General features: G+C 52.5%; 1 protein-coding gene across 1 annotated transcript; it reads right to left on the bottom strand.

Annotated features, from left to right (window-relative positions):
• Positions 1–569: 569 nt before the first annotated feature.
• On the bottom strand, positions 570–14,671 carry HROB (homologous recombination factor with OB-fold). The gene is made up of 10 exons (XM_060135738.1): positions 14,570–14,671; positions 13,288–13,338; positions 8,963–10,108; positions 7,669–7,752; positions 6,416–6,556; positions 5,704–5,812; positions 5,430–5,515; positions 4,928–5,053; positions 2,963–3,083; positions 570–1,029 (listed from the first exon to the last, which is right to left on the bottom strand). The coding sequence occupies exons 1-10, from the start codon at positions 14,669–14,671 to the stop codon at positions 938–940; spliced, it is 2,058 nt and encodes a 685-aa protein (XP_059991721.1). The 3' UTR covers positions 570–937.
• Between the last annotated feature and the right edge of the window lie 1,110 nt (positions 14,672–15,781).

Below are 15,781 nucleotides of genomic sequence, written 5' to 3'. Positions count from 1 at the left end.
TAAGAAACAAGGAGAGTTGGAGAAACTACCATAGCCAAGGGACACGATGGCTAAATGTAACGTGAGATCCTGGAAGAGAAAAAGGACATCAGGGGAAAACTGAGTAATGTGAATAAAGTATGGAATTCAGTTAATAATAATGTATCAATACTGGTTCTTTAGTTGCAACAAATCTACCATACTAATGTAAGATGGCAGCAATAGGGGAGACTGGGTGTGGGGTATATGAGAACTCCCTGTAACATCTTTGCAATAATTCTATAAATCTAAAACTGTCTACAAGAAAAAGTTTATAGTTAAAAAAAAAGGAGAGAGACAGAGAGAGAGAAAACGAGTGGCTTGGCTCTGCTCTGGCCAAGGTACCACCAGCAGGGCAGACAGAACAAGGAGCAGCGAGGCTGGAAACGAGAGGGAGGTGGGTGAAGCAGGCGGCTGCTTTATTTCAGAATAAGGCACCTCAGCCGTCCTCCTGCCCCTGCTCCTGGGAGCCCTGGGCACAGGTGAGCTGGCCAGCTACAGGCCTCAAGAGACGACGCAGAGGGAAGTCTGAGCGTTCCTTCCTTGTCCAGAGGGACAGGTCGCCACTGCTGTGGTGCGGTTCCTCTTAGCTCCTCAGCTGCCCGCGGACTAGGGAGTAAAGGGACCAGGCCCAGCATCCTCTAAATTCAAGCTGAGGTGGGAGAACGGCACACCTTCCCTGTTGGAGGAGGAGAAAGACTATGCACCCGAGGGCTTGGAGGACAGTAGAGCTGCAGAGTTGATCCTGGGCAGAGTTCCGGTTGCCAAAGGAAGACCCAAAGTGACGGCACTGCAGAACCCGAGGGACGAGGGTGTTCTCAGGGTAAGTGTCCAGGGTGGGAGCAGCCAGAGAAGTCCCGGAACTTTGTTTTCCAATTGTGTTGGTCTTCTCTCTCCTGGGCGCTGAGAGGCTGCCGGCTCATGGGGGGTGCCCTGCCTTGGGGGAGTCCCAACTGCTCGTGCCACAGAAGAAGTCCTCAGGGAGCTCGCTCAGGAGTCCATCTAGGTCATCTGCGGGGGGGGGGGGTGGGGGGAAGAGAGGGCGGGGAGACTTAGTGATAATATTAGGGCTCCACGTGACTCAGAGCCAAGGCTCCCGCCCCTCGGGAGGGCTGTCAGGAAGGTGGCTCGCCCAGCCGCCAGCACCCACACCGACGGGCCTGAGGCCGGCCCGCCTTCCACCTCCCCTCTGCCCCCCACATACCCACACACAACAAAGGCAGAGGCAAAACGCCCGGGCCACTTTGCTAAGAAAGAGGCTCCCCTCGGGCCTTCATGGCTCCTCCTTCCATCCAGAGGCACAGTGCCTGAGCAGAGGTCCCCTAGTGCAACCTCTGCGTTGGACAGAGGGAGAAAGAAGGCCAGGAAGAGTCACTAGATGTGTTCAGAATCACACAGTTCATTAACCTGGTTTCTCATCTGCAGAGTGGGAGACGACATCGTCCCCTCCCCCAAAGTGCCTCGTAGGCAGAGGGGACAAAAGTAACTGTCCCCGACTACAGTTCTTGGATGGGGTGCTCCTGTCTGAGAACTTGGAAACAGAGCTGACCTCAGTAAGCCCTACTGCTACTCTGACTGTTAACAAGGGCAGCTAACACGTACCGGGGCATGCTGGGCGCCAGCACAGGGCTGCCCACGTTACACTCATCACTTCATTTCGGTCTCACGGGGCCCCTTCAGAGGGCATCTCGTGTAGTTCATGTTAGAATCCCCACTTTACCTGAGAGAACAGGGTTTAAAGAGGTCAACAACTTCCCCAAGTAGCATCCCTTTGACACCAGAGCCCTAGCTTCCAACTAGAAAACTCCCGCTGAATGGATGGGATCAGGCAGCCCTAGAGTCAGTCAGGCTGGAAACTATACCTGCAGAGGCCAGCTCCCACTCGATAAACACTGCTGCTGGAAGGACAGAAGTCAGTTTGGGGGCATTCAAATTTAATTAGGGTGACCAGCACTGTACTCAGGGAAGCAGGACTGCAATTTGATTATAACAAAAAAAGTTGCCCCTCACTAGCTACACTGTGACCGTCTGAAGAAACACTAGGTTAAATGAAGGGGAGTGAGCCAGCCAGTGTGAGCCTAGGAAAATGGGAATCATAGCAGGAATCCGCATTTGTGTCTCCTAGTGCTGCCCGGCCACCACCAGCAGCTGCCTGCCCGGCAGGTCTGTCCCTACAGTGGAGATATGACACCAACCACACATTCTACAGGCAACTCGCCTCACTCTTATACTATGACCACCAGCAACCTTCTGATGATGGTTCGGCTTGTCATCAAGCTGACTTCCAAGGAGACAGTGCAAGATTCTAGAGAAGATTCCAGCGTACAGGGTAGATACTTTTTCATACAATATAAAGAAATGGGCTTTGTGGTTTATCCATTGGTCTACTGTGAAATTTGGTTAACGTCGAGACACCTATCCATAATCCCATGAACTTTGGGGCCAAACAGGGTTGAATCAAAGAGCTAAGGACCAGACCTGGACTGTGTTAGCTTCACCTGGGTAAGGCTCCCTCCTGAGGAACAAGTTGGCCCTCCCCTCAAAGGTCTGTATTTGGGCCTCTCAGGTCTGTATCCTGGTCCCACCCTAACCTCATGGATGTTTGACCCCTCAGCACCACCTGGAGGGCCTTGGAGCTTAGTCACTATGGGGAAATCTGCCTCTGAGGTCTGGCCATCAGTCCACAGAAGACTCAAGGATGGTGCCAGTCTATCTCCCCCTGTGGCTAACAGCACATGGCCTGGAAACTGGGGCGCTTCGGTTCACATTCTTTGTGTTCATTAGTTTGTGGCCTGCAGCCTCGCCAGAGAACACACCACATCAGATTTCTGTTAAGATTCTGTAAGATCCAAAGACTCACAGGAGGAGGAACAATCTGGCTGAGCTATTCAAGAGGAAATAGAAGGAGAACCTCTTTTGCTCCTGGGTGGGCTGACGGCCTTACCTGCTTCTGGGAGTAGTTCTTTCTCAGGTGATGCCCCTGCCTCTGGGTTCTGTGCTATTCTGAGGCCTTTCCCAGGCTTCTCGGTCTCATGCTGGAGGCGTTCATGGAAGCTTCCTGGATCCTGGGGACAGAGGATCTGGTTACCAATACCTGTGCCCCTGAAATCCCTCTGGACAGTTCTGCCCAAACAACCTCAAAGGAATAGGTGGGGCCTCAGGAAAGACAGGAGAGAGGAACGTGGCAGTGGCCAGTCACCCAGGCCCATGCTGTGGGGAGGGGGCTGAAACGCCAAACACCCCAAACAGCAGACAGTTAAAAAAATAAAAGAAAAACAGAAAACTTTTGGCCGACTTTCTTTTCTAATTCTGCTGGTATCTGATGTTTTAGGGAATCTCTATAACTGGAGCAGTGAGTGAAGACGCCATTCAGAATTATGCTGAGGAGTTAGCCTGGAATTAAAAATGAGCTGTTAACAATCCCCAAACTAGCTAATATATGAACAGGTAATTAAAATTAGTAATTAAACCTGTTAACCATGGTTAGCCCTAGGGAATGAAAGTGGAGAAGGGTCAGTTTCACATTGCTTTATTCTGTACCATTTTTTTCAACAAGTATGGATGACTTGAAATTTTTTTTTTTTTTTTTTTTTTGGCCACACCTTGCAGCGAGGGGGATCTTAGTTCCCTGGCCAGGGATCGAACCCGTGCCCCCTGCAGTGGAAGCACACAGTCCTAACCACTGGACCACCAGGGAATTCCTGGGGTGACCTGAAATTTAAAAGGAAATCAAGATGGGACTTCCCTGGTGGCACAGTGGTTAAGAATTCACCTGCCAATGCAGGGGACACAGGTTCGAGCCCTGGTCCGGGAAGATCCCACATGTTGTGGAGCAACTAAGCCCGTGAGCCACAACTACTGAGCCTGCGAGCCACAACTACTGAGCCCATGCGCTGCAACTGAAGCCCGTGCGCCCTAGAGCCTGCGCTCCGCAACTAGAAGCCACTGCAATGAGAAGCCTGCGCACTGCAGTGAAGAGTAGCCCCCGCTCGCCGCAACTAGAGAAAGCCATGCGCAGCAACAAAGATGCAACGCAGCCAAAAAAATAATTAAAAAAAAAAAATGGAAATCAAGATGCTTTTTTTAGAAGTGGGGTGATATTGAGAGACTGAAGAAGGTTAGGGAGAAAGATGAGAAGCAGCAAGTTAGAACTAAACATGTAACTTGACTAGATGTCATCTAGTCTAACCCACTCATTTTATAGACAAAGCAACAGCAGGGGAGGGGACAGGACTTGCCCAAGGTCATGTTACAAATTTCCAGCAGAGCAGGGCCATGACCTAGGTCTCCTGACCCCCAGGCCAGGTCATGACGACAACCCAGGATCCCAGGAAGGTGGGGGTGGCCACAGACGGGACACTGTGTGTCAAGTCAAGGCCGGGTCCTGCACCTCACCCTGGAGTGGAACTGCCTGGAACCCAGCCTCCCTTGGCTCCCAAAGGAGTTCTGGGCCGGCGCCCCCTCACCTAGCAGAGGTGGAAACCAGGAGGGAAGATGCAGAGCAAGTGCTGGCTCACCTGACAGACCATCTGTAGCTGTCTGTTCTCTGCACTGCCACCTGCAGCAAATCCAACCCTCAGTCACTCACTGAGGGCCCCACCCCATCGTGGACCCTCAACTCGGTTAGTTCTCAGGTGACTCCCATGCTCTCCAATGTTCAGGTCTGCCATCAGACACTCAGGGATCCACCCAGAAGCCAGCTGCTCCTCTAGGTCCTGTTACTGTGCCATCTGGCAGGTGGCTGGACCAGGGACAGGAGGAGATGGCCCTGTCCCCAAAGGGCATCTTTTCACCTCAGGGCAACTGTCCACTTCACATCCCTGCTCCCCAGGATAGAGGAGGGGAAGAAATCAGAAGACCCAGGCGGAAAGCGGCCCTACCCATCCCCACTCCATCTTGCTCCTCTTACCTTGGGGAAGGGCTGAGATGGCTTGAGGAAGTTCCCATCCCCAGAATCTGGGCTATAAACGTGGACCAGGTTGTTGGGCGTCACGTTGAGGTAGTGATTTCGGAGTGAAGGAGAGAACACTCCGATCTGGAGTAGAGAAAGGGGGGGAAGGTGTCCAATGTCCTGACAGAGCGCTAGGTGCTGCCGGACGGCCACCCAGTCCCGCCTGCCTCACCCTTGCTAGCCTCTGCACCAGGGTCACAGAAATCACTCCTGCCGCAGCCCTGCTGCCAGAGTAGAACTGCGTACCCCATCCTCGGCCCCTCACAGCACGACCTCCACCCCCATCTGCCCCCTGAAGGATGGCAGCCAGGCCTTTACTCGGCTCCAGTGAGCCAAGGGCTTGCACTAGGGCAGCCACTCTCTGCCTGGGCCCTGGGAGGGCAGGGAGCCAGAGAGACAACCCGGGGCTGTCTCCAGCGCGGGAGGCGGGAGAGCAGGTCCCCACCTGGAGCTCCCGTACCTGCTTTAGCAGCAGCACTGAGCCAGGCTTCAGCTCATTCTGGCGTGTCTCCAGCAGCAACCTGTGCACCGTGCCCTGCATCTCTCCTGCAAACACCACACCGCCCATCAGTATCGGGGCCAAGGGCAGCGCAGTGACTGGCTTGGGCCCCGGCTGGGAAGGGGGCTGGACACTGCCTCCATTTTCCTGACTGCAAATGGAGAGGGTGGCTCCTCCTCACCTCCTGAGCTCAATGCGGCCACTCGTCAGACACTCCCAGGACTTAACTCCTCACCCGTGGGGTCCTTGAAAACCGCACTGGCGTCCACTGTGCTCCGGGTCAGGGACTTGATCATCACGGCCATGTTGGGGACTTTGTTCCTGGGCAGCTGCTTCAGGGCTGCCTGGTTACAAGGAGAGGCATTTGCTGAGCCAGCCACGTCCCACCTGTAAGGTTCCCAAGTGTGCCAGGGCAACCCAGGGAGGGGGGCAGAGCGCTGGTGTGGTGATGGTCTTCCTTTTCAGAGGGCCAAGGGGCAGTCTCCAGGGCTCATCCCACCTCCCTCTGGCAGACCTGAAGCTGAAGGCGGGCCTTTCATTCGTCTGCCCTGCCCCCTTTCTTTCGTGTGTTTATGTGTGTGTATTCATACAGAGCTCCATCTCACAGGCCACCGGCAGGAATACGTCAGCACATGTACTAACGTGAGTCTGCACGTGACCTTTGACCTCTGGGGAGCTCTAGGGGTAGCAGTGTGTTTACCCTACCCCATTCAGGGCCCAGATGTGCAGAGACATGCCCATAACCCACCTCCACCTAGGCCAGATACTGTGAAAAGGCAGGTGAGTGGAAGATACAACCAAAGGGGCTTCATGTTGCCACTCAGAGACAGGCCTGGGGTATCAGGGAGCAAACAGAGAGCCCCTTTCCTAAGGTGGAGCAGGGCAGGAGGGTGGTGAAAGGGATAAAAATGGTCTTCCCTTTGGGTCTCAGCACCCAGGACCCTTACCTTCCGCAGCACCATGATGATGCTGTAGGTACAGAGGAAACAGGTAGGGTCTCTCTCATCCAGGCCCAGAGCAGATTTCATGGTCAGCCAGGGCCCTCGCCCGAAGTCCTCCTCCACCGATGCCTGGGAGCCAGTAACAATCTGGCACAACGGAGCAGAAGGGGAAGCTGCATGGGCCCGCTTTGCTAGAGGCCCTGACTGAGCTGGGATAGAGGGCTGGGAGAGCAAGGGTGAATTCCCTGCAGCACGGTGGCCACATTCTCTCCCTTCGTGTATCTCCCAGTTCAGAAAATGGTGTGTGAAACCTTGTGGCATATCACACCTTTCACTGAGAAGCAATAGCAAAGGTACACTAGCAAAAGTACTTTCACTGAGGCATTTGTTTACTTTAAATCAGGCCCTGACTTTAATTACATTAATGCAAAAGGCTATCTACGCTTGTCTCTTACAATGGACTTGCAAAGTCTTAGGGCTAGGGAGCTCCCACATATATTTATAGGCTTCCAGGCAATTTTGAAACCAATTATATTTTATCTGGGATGCCTCTGGCTTTAACTATTCACCTTATTATATTAAAAAATGCTTTGGGACCCGTGAGCCATGGCCGCTGGGCCTGCGCGTCCGGAGCCTGTGCTCCGCAACAGGAGAGGCCACAATGGTGAGAGGCCCGCGTACCGCAAAAAAAAAAAAAAAAAAAAAAGCTTTGAATCCAGGTGAGTATTTATTGCTTTGGAGCTGAAATGGACTGGTGGATCTGCAGAGCTACAGCAAAGAGAAAAACTTCTAGAGAGAATTAAAAGCAAAAGTGGGTCTGGGAGCAGAGCAGGTCAACCAGAATCCCAGGGAGGAGGGAGGCTGGGTCTCACCCACCAAGAGGGAACCCACCAGAGGCAAGATGAAGCCAGATCCTTCCCAGCTTGATTCCCAGAAACCTGAAAGGCAGGGTTCCTGAGATACAATTTCGACAACTGTTACACTCTCCTCCTCTGAGGGAAGATGGAGTTAGCTGGGCCTTTCTTTCTTAGCTGGGAAAGAAGGCTGGACTCATGGTATCGGTTCACACCCCTCTGGCATCAGGATAGGCTTCACTTTATGCCAGGAAAATTGCCACCTCCCCAAATGCCCTGTGGCGTATGACCCCAGGGAACGGGCCAAGCAGCACAGACGCTGATCCTCAGCTACTGAGACATGTAGGGATGTCCCTCACTCTTGAACGATCCCCAGGAAGTTAACATTTGCATGGAATTATTTACCTCTGTCCGGAATTTAGCCAGAGCACCATGAGTCGGAGTCTGGGGCGTGGAAACCATGATGTCGTCCAGATTTTTCCCACTGTGCTACAAGGGGACAGAGGAGAAGGCGAGAGCAAGCTCAGCAGCTGTTATTTACAAGTACAGCTTCTTGTCTGGGTTACGTAATGAGTTCAGGAAACTACCAGGGACAATTAACACATAGTACATCTCTCCTAAGGAAGTCTCAGGAGCCTCGCTGGCAGCTCAAAAAAGATGCTTTGGGGATCGTTTTGGGAGTGTGAGGAAGCTAGAGCTGGCCCAGGAACAAACCCCAGGGCTTCCTGAAGGGGGCGATGACTTGAATAGAGAGGCCTGAGATGAGTAAAAGGGCAGCTTTCCCCACACCCCTTCTCAGGGACCTCATCCTTCCCTACAGAGATCCATCCCAGGTCTCCTTGGATTTCTCTTAAAAGTGCCAGGGAAGAGCAAGTTAACAGGTAGGAATCTTTTCAAACACCCTTCAAATGTGAGGAAAGGGGGTAACCTATCACAACCAGACCGGATCCTCGGAGTCCAATTATCTGGGATCTGACCCAAGAGTAGTTTGATGGACCCTGTCTCTCCACTGCTGCCGAAATCTACACACACAGCTCAGCCCCAACTCCCCCACATTGACCCCACACCAGCTACGAGTGATTCTGTGGCTCTCCCAGCGCATCTGTGCCTTTGCACACGCTCTCCCGTCTTTCCACTGCTGAAATGTCCTCCAAGACACAGCCTTCTGACACACACCTCCGTAAACCTCCTACTCATCCCTCCAGAGCCCACGCAGCAAGCACAAGGAGCCCAGTGTCTCCCCAGCACCCAGGGAATGACCTCTACTCTCCCTGTGCCTTTTATGTGTAATCATTTGTGTCTACTTCTTCCACTCTCCTGGAAGCTCCTTAGGACGGGAACTATTTCTATGTTAATCTCTGTATTCTCAGGTCCAAGCAAAGTGCCCAACACATACCAGTCTTTAGCAAATATAAGTGAATGAATCTTTCTGCCCTGGTGCTAGGAAACAGTAGATGTTCAACAAACGTATGGAAATTGTGACATTCTCAAGCCTTAAGCATCTCGCATGTGGGTTTTCAAGCATTCAATTCTTCCCACTTCTTCTGAATTCCTCCACAGCTTTGGAAACGCTCCCTCTCTGCACTTCCTTCCTCCCCTTCCTGGGGGGGCGTGAAGATCCTCTGGGACTCTGCTGCTCTCCTGGGCCCCCAGCAGCCTGGGGAGCTCAGGCTCTGGCCAGAGAGAAGCCGTCACTCACCTGGTGAGGCAGGAGCCCTGCTGGGCCGGGGAAGCGGCGCGTTTTGGCGCGGGTAGAAGTGCAAGCGGGCTGCTGGGGTGTCCGGTTGGCAGCAGTGACCAGCCGCACCAGGTGGTTCGTGACGATGGGCATCTGCAGAGCAGCTTGAGGGACTGGGGAAGGACGGGGGCCCTTCAAGGTGCTGACAGGAGACTTGACAGAAGCTGGAGCTCGGGGCTGGAAGGGCCCCCGAGGAAATAATCCAGAGATAGTCCTTGAGGGAGTAGCACAGCTTGAGTTGGGAGTTTGTGGTGTAAGAAAATGAGGTTTGCCAGTTAAGCAGGCATTTGGAGACGGGAATGGCTGACCAGGGAAATGATTTTGAGGGCTGCTCTGAACGAGCCTGCCAGCAGCTTGGAAAGGCTGGGGTGCTTGAGGAGGGGGACCACCGGGAGAGACCTCCCAATGGGGCTGCTGACCGCGAACCACCGAGGCAGTTGGGACAGAAAGGTTACCCGTGGCACCAGGCCTCAAGTGGGACTGTGGAGTCCCACAGCGGACAACAGGATCCGGGGGCACATCCCGAGCTGACGGGATACCAGCTATGTGGGTTGCAGGCACGGGCCCCTTTTGGCAAGGTCTGCTCAGATCAGCTGCCCGGGCCTTTTTGGCCAATGTTGAGTCCTCCCGCCGCCAGGTGGGCAGGATTCCTGTGGCCTCACCTTTAACTCCAAGTTCCAGCTCCATGCTTGCCAGGACCTTATCAAATTCATCTTGTTCAGGCCCCTCAAAGCCACCAATCACCTGCTGTTTGCTCTTGAAGGTGAGCTGGGGGTGGGAGAATGAGGACTGGGGTCTTTCTGGGGTCTCACTGAGCACTTCTGTCAGTGTCACTCTTCCCTGATTGCCAGTCCAGCTGCTGGACATTGAAACAGGCCTTAGGGGAGCTGTTCCTGTGGAAGGTGGACCTTCAACGGCCCTGGGCATGCCGGAGGTAGAAAGGCGGAGTCCCAGGGCTGGCAGGCCCACAGCCTCTGAAGGAGCAGTGGGGCATGGCAGTAGCTGGGCCTCCTGTGGCCGGGAAGAGACAGGTCGCAGGCACCCAGCATTCACAGGCCATGAGCCAACGAACTGGTTCTCTGCATCCTCCACAGCCGACAAGAAATCCTACAAAGAAGCAGAGACAGCAGGTCTTGGCATCTGGAAATCAAGAAACACTCTGCTTTCACTGTTTCGGGTATGTGGTGTGTCTGTGTGTGCAGGTACTCGCAAACAAGAAGCCAAGGTGTGAAAGGCAGTGGTGGACTCTCTCACCACCTTTGACCTTGCCCAGGAGCCCACAACGAGGCTTCTACCAGACGCATTCTAAGGCTAAGTCTTCAGGTAGCTTCTCTCTTTCTTCAGTCTCAGGTGAGGGGTGGGGAGGGGTGGTGTTGGGGGAGCAGTAGGAAAAGCAAAGGAACCAGGTCACCCAGGAGTCAAACAAATCATCCAAGGTCACACACCCATCTCAAGGAAACTAGCTTCGTGGTGTCGAGCCTGTGCACTAGGCATCTATCCATCTGGTCCTGCTGCCTGTCCTCCACGCACTCCTCACCCCCACCATACACACACACACATGCACACGCACACGCACACACGCACGCACACGCTTAGTCTTCAGTAAGCCAGAGAGTCCTTGGAGCCTGCAAAATAGATAGAAGTTAAATATAGCTTTTCAGGCAGGTAAACGAAGTACGGATTCCGGTTGGGAAGCAAGGGGAGATTGACACCTTCAAGAGCAACAGACCTGTTCCGAAAGTGTCAGAACTGCTGATTTAACTGACAGGAAGGTCCCCTCCACCCCCACCCCCCGTGCTGCACTGGACTGTCCAGGCTAGAGAAAGGATCTTTCTTGCTTCGTGTACTATCAGGAGAGTACCATACTCTAACAGGACTACCTTAGGACTTAGTAATAATAATATTATAATTACAGCAGCAAGAAAATCCTGATGACCCTGGGAGGTGATGCAGCCCTTTTCCGCTGAAGAGCTCACTCTCAGACATGATGTCATCTGTCTTGGGAAGGGGGAAAGGGACTGGTCATGGAACAGAAACTTGAGCTGTCAGAGTCCTTCACTCTTAATTCCATTACTAGCCTAGCAGTCCTACCATGACCTGGTAAGACCCAGGAGGGTCATTTTTTTCAGCCCATAATTACACATCTCCAAAGCTGAAAGACAAAGACAAGGACGCATATCTCCTTGACAAACCTGGCAGTTTTGAATTATTTGTAAAAACAAAAATCAAGTCCCCAAGTGATAACAAAATCTAACATTTGAAAAACCTCACTGGGTGCCAGGTACCATGTAAACATTTTACCAGAATTCTCTCCATGAGTTCTCATGATGACCCTATGAATAGGTACTATTATTGTCCCTGTTTTATGGATACAGAAACGGAGACTCAGAGAGGTTAAGTAACTTCACAGAACCAGGACTGGAACCCATAAGTGCCTTTGTCACTATGTCTTGGGGCCTCAATGAATGAGACAAGCCAGAGATGGAATTTTAAGAGGTCTGAGGAAGGTCTGTTTTTCCCTTCAAACCTCGGGTTCCAAAAGCCTCAGAGGAAGGGAAGCATGGGACTGTGGCTGCCAGAAGGGTCCCTGGTGCAGCATTCACCATCTCACTAGGCACCAATTAGGCATCCGGACAAATTCTAAACGTGATTTTTAAAGCAAATCACTGGGAGACAAAAAAGTAGGTTTGAATGGCTTGTCATTGATAAACTGGAGCAACTCTAGTCTATAAATGTAGTTTACTAGTTTCCATGTACATTAGACTGGAGTCAGGAGGCCATCCTGGCTGTTGGTGTCGTATTCTTTCTTTTTCATCTATTTATTTATTTATTTATTTGGCTGCGTTCAGTCTTTGTTGCCGCACACAGGCTTTCTCTGGTTGCATCGAGCGGGGGCTACTCTTCGTTGCTGTGCGCGGGCTTCTCATTGCAGTGGCTTCTCTTGTTGCGGAGCTTGGGCTCTAGGCACGTGGGCTTCAATATTTGTGGCACGTGGGCTCAGTAGTTGTGGCTCGTGGGCACCGGAGAGCAGGCTCAGTAGTTGTGGCACACGGGCTTAGTTGCTCTGCAGCATGTGGGATCTTCCTGGACCAGGGATGGAACTGGTGTCCCCTGCCTTGGCAGGCGGGTTCTTAGCCACTGCGCCACCAGGGAAGTCCCTGGTGCTGTATTCTTAAGCAATTTAATTTACCTTTTGGAGATTTACTCACTTAAATCCTGTTTCTTTCTGAAAAGGATTTGAGATAGCAATTTTGGGCCTCCTAGTTGAAACTATATCTGTTAGATCTGAGTGGGAAGACAGCTGTGCAGATCACTAGTTCAGCGGTCTCTGGCTGTACCCAGAGATTAGAAATACCCCTGCCTGCGCCCATTCCCAGAAATTCTGATGTAACTGGTATGTGGTAGGGCCTCGGCAGAGATGATTCTAACATGCCAGCTTCAGATCTAGTCTAACGTGTCATCTTCTGAGGAGAGAGGGGGAAGGGAAGAATGTTTACGGCAGAAGAACGGCCATCATGTGTGATAGGAGAGAAAATGGAAGGCCACAGAATGCAGTACTTTGCCCTGGCTCAGGTAGCCAGTTGGTGACCCCAGGCCTCCTGCTGTCCAGTAACTGTGCTGTCTCTGACTCTCCCTAAATTTTCTTCCCACATCAAGTACATCATCGTGGGGCTTCCCTGGTGGCTCAGTGGTTAAGAATCCGCCTGCCAATGCAGGGGACACGGGTTCGAGCCCTGGTCCAGGAAGATCCCACATGCAGCGGAGCAACTAAGCCCATGTGCCACAACTACTGAGCCTGCGTTCTAGGGCCCGTGAGCCACCACTACTGAGCCCACATGCCTAGAGCCTGTGCTCCACAACAAAGAGAAGCCACCGCAATGAGAAGCCCACACACCCCAACAAAGAGCAGCCCCCGCTCGCTGCAACTAGACAAAGCCCGCCTGCAGCAACGAAGACGCAACGCGGCCAAAAAATAAATGAATAAATAAATAAATTTATATTAAAAAAAGTATGTCATCGTGAAGGTGAATCCAATCATCTACGTGACACAGCTTCCAGGCAAGGGCCCTTATAATTTAAAGGATGACATTTAAGCAGCTCATCTTTCTGGTTTTTCATTTGTTTCTAAGACAGTTAAGTGGGTTGTTTACAATTCTCATCATTTCTCAGCCTCTCACAGACAAAAAGAGATACACATGTCAAGTAAAAGGAAACTTGGGTTCTGGGCCTGGGTGTTTACATCTTAAGACCTTCTCTGCCATCTCTGTTCACCAACACTTTTTTACCTCATCTTCAAACTCCTCTTCCACAGCAAACAGCTTCTGCAGACTGCATGCCTGAAAGGAAAACAAAGCAATTGAGGTCGGAGGAGAAATACCGTTTGCAAGTACATTCTGTCCTCACTCTGCTTTTTCCCAATTCTAACAAGACCATCAGGTTTACTGTTTTCTGTTTGTTTGTTTTTCTGCTAGTGTTGGGGGGAGGAATAAGGGATGAGGAGAGAAGAGATGGGATTTACTTAAAGACTTAGATGACTTAGAATCCTTTCTTGTAAAATAATTCACTCAGGTCCATTTGCATTAATCTTTTTTTTTAAGATTTATTTATTTGGTTGTTTTTTTTTTTTGGCTGTGTTGGGTCTTCGTTGCTGCGCGCAGGCTTTCTCTAGTTGCGGCGAGCAGGGGCTACTCTTCGTTGCAGTGCGCAGGCTTCTCATTGTGGTGGCTTCTCTTGTTGCAGAGCATGGGCTCTAGGCACGCGGGCTTCAGTAGTTGTGGCACGTGGGCTCAGCAGTTGTGGCGCACGGGCTTAGTTGCTCCGCGGCATATGGGATCTTACCAGACCAGGGCTCGAACCCGTGTCCCCTGCATTGGCAGACGGATTCCTAACCACTGCGCCATCAGGGAAGCCCTGCATTAATCTTGTAATAAGAGGGAGGAAGCAAAGAGAAGACTGCCCACGGGAGCCTGCGTCATTCTTTAGACCCAGCACTGTGCAGTGGGCCTAAGGATTTTGCAACATCCCAAAGGTTTGGCGTTTGGAACCTTTGTCAAACATAAGGGACACTCCCATAAATCCAAGCATGCCCCAGCCTAGTGGTCTTGATTCTGAGAGTCAAGCCAGTAGTTTTTATCTAATCCAACACCCAAAAGCTAGGGTCCCAGGAGGGTGGGATGCCTCCCAGTCCACAGTTCAGTTCCTTCTTTCTGGGCAGCAGGGCTGCTGTGGCCAACATTAAAAGTGTGTCACTCCTAGAGTCAAGGGCTGTGCCTAACCTCAGACGCCAGAGCAGCAAGAGCTATAGTTAGGGAGACCTATCCCGGAATGTCAAGGATCAGACTAGAAGCGTTAGGGAGAGAAGGAGGGCCCAAGAGGCGTGACGTTTGAGCACACCGGGAAGGATGAACAGGAGTTCTCCAAGATGAAATGGAAGGCAAGAGACAGGAAACTGAGGCCCAGAGGGAGGTGAGTGGAGAGGCCTTCCCTGAGGGTCCGGGCGTGTCCATGTCGAGCCCTGACTAGGGCCCAGGCCTCCCGACCCCACCGAGCTCTCCCCTAAACCCTAACCCGGCCCTGCAGCTCGCACGGGGGAGGGGCTGGAACCCGGAAGGCAGGTCCTCGCGGCCAGGAGACCGGGCGGCCGGGTGGTCCCAGGCAGGGCATTACCATGGCGACGGCCGGTAGTCTCCGGCCGCGGCTTGGCCGGCTAGATTCCGACTCTAGGGGTCACCGGGGCCTCGGCCTTGGTCCAGGTGGCAGGGTCAGAGTCCGGGCGACAGAGTCTCTGGGGCGAGCTCGGAGAGAGGCGTCTTTGCAGCCCAGGTGGCGGCCGAAGGTGGGTGGTTGGGAAGCTGCAGCTGGCGTCCTAGGCCGCTTTCGAAGCCGCCGCCACTCAGCGTCTCCGCCCTCTTAAAGGGGCAGGTCTATTTCTATCCCGCCGACACAAAGGCCCTTCACCGCAGTCTTCCGCCCCGGCCTTAAAGGGAAACGAATGAGCTCTCGGTCGCCCCCCAGCGGCCCCTAGGGCCCAATCCGCTTGTTCAATGCGCGCTCAGGTGAGAGCAAGGTTGGGAATTTTGGGGCCCATTGCATCCCATCCTGCCCACCCTCCTCTCTTGTGTTAAGCATACTAGGGACTGAGTACTACAGCGTGACTCTCATTCACACCAGAATCTACCCTGTTGGTTTGTCTGTCTGTTCATCTCTCCATCCATCCATCTATTCTTGCCACGCGTATATTAAGCAAGGTATTCTCCGTCAGGCTCTTTTCATCCTTCATGTTTCAGCTTAGATCTCAGATCTTCCCTGTCACCTTATCTCTCAAGTAACATCCCTCCCCCCATCACAACGCTTAATTTCCTTCACAGCATTTTTCATTATTTATAATTGTCATGGTTTACATCTTTTAAAAAATATTTATTTATTTATTTTATTTTTTTGTGTGTGGTACGTGGGCCTCTCACTGCTGTGGCCTCTCCCATTGCAGAGCACAGGCTCCGGACGCGCAGGCTCAGCGGCCATGGCTCACGGGCCCAGCCGCTCCGCGGCATGTGGGATCTTCCCAGACCGGGGCACGAACCCGTGTCCCCTGCATCGGCAGGCGGATTCTCAACCACTGCGCCACCAGGGAAGCCCAAAAATATTTATTTATTCATTTTTTGGCTGCATTGAGTCTTAGTTGCTGCACTCAGGATCTTTCGTTGTGGCGCAATGGGCTCTTCATTGCGTCGCACGGGCTTCTCTCTCTAGTTGTGGCGCAGGCTCAGTAGTTGCCGCGCA

This window comes from Lagenorhynchus albirostris, chromosome 20 (genome assembly GCF_949774975.1).
Source record: "Lagenorhynchus albirostris chromosome 20, mLagAlb1.1, whole genome shotgun sequence".
Classification (NCBI taxonomy): Eukaryota; Metazoa; Chordata; class Mammalia; order Artiodactyla; family Delphinidae; genus Lagenorhynchus; species Lagenorhynchus albirostris.
Note: the sequence above shows the minus strand (reverse complement) of the source record. Positions and strands in the feature narration are given on the sequence as shown.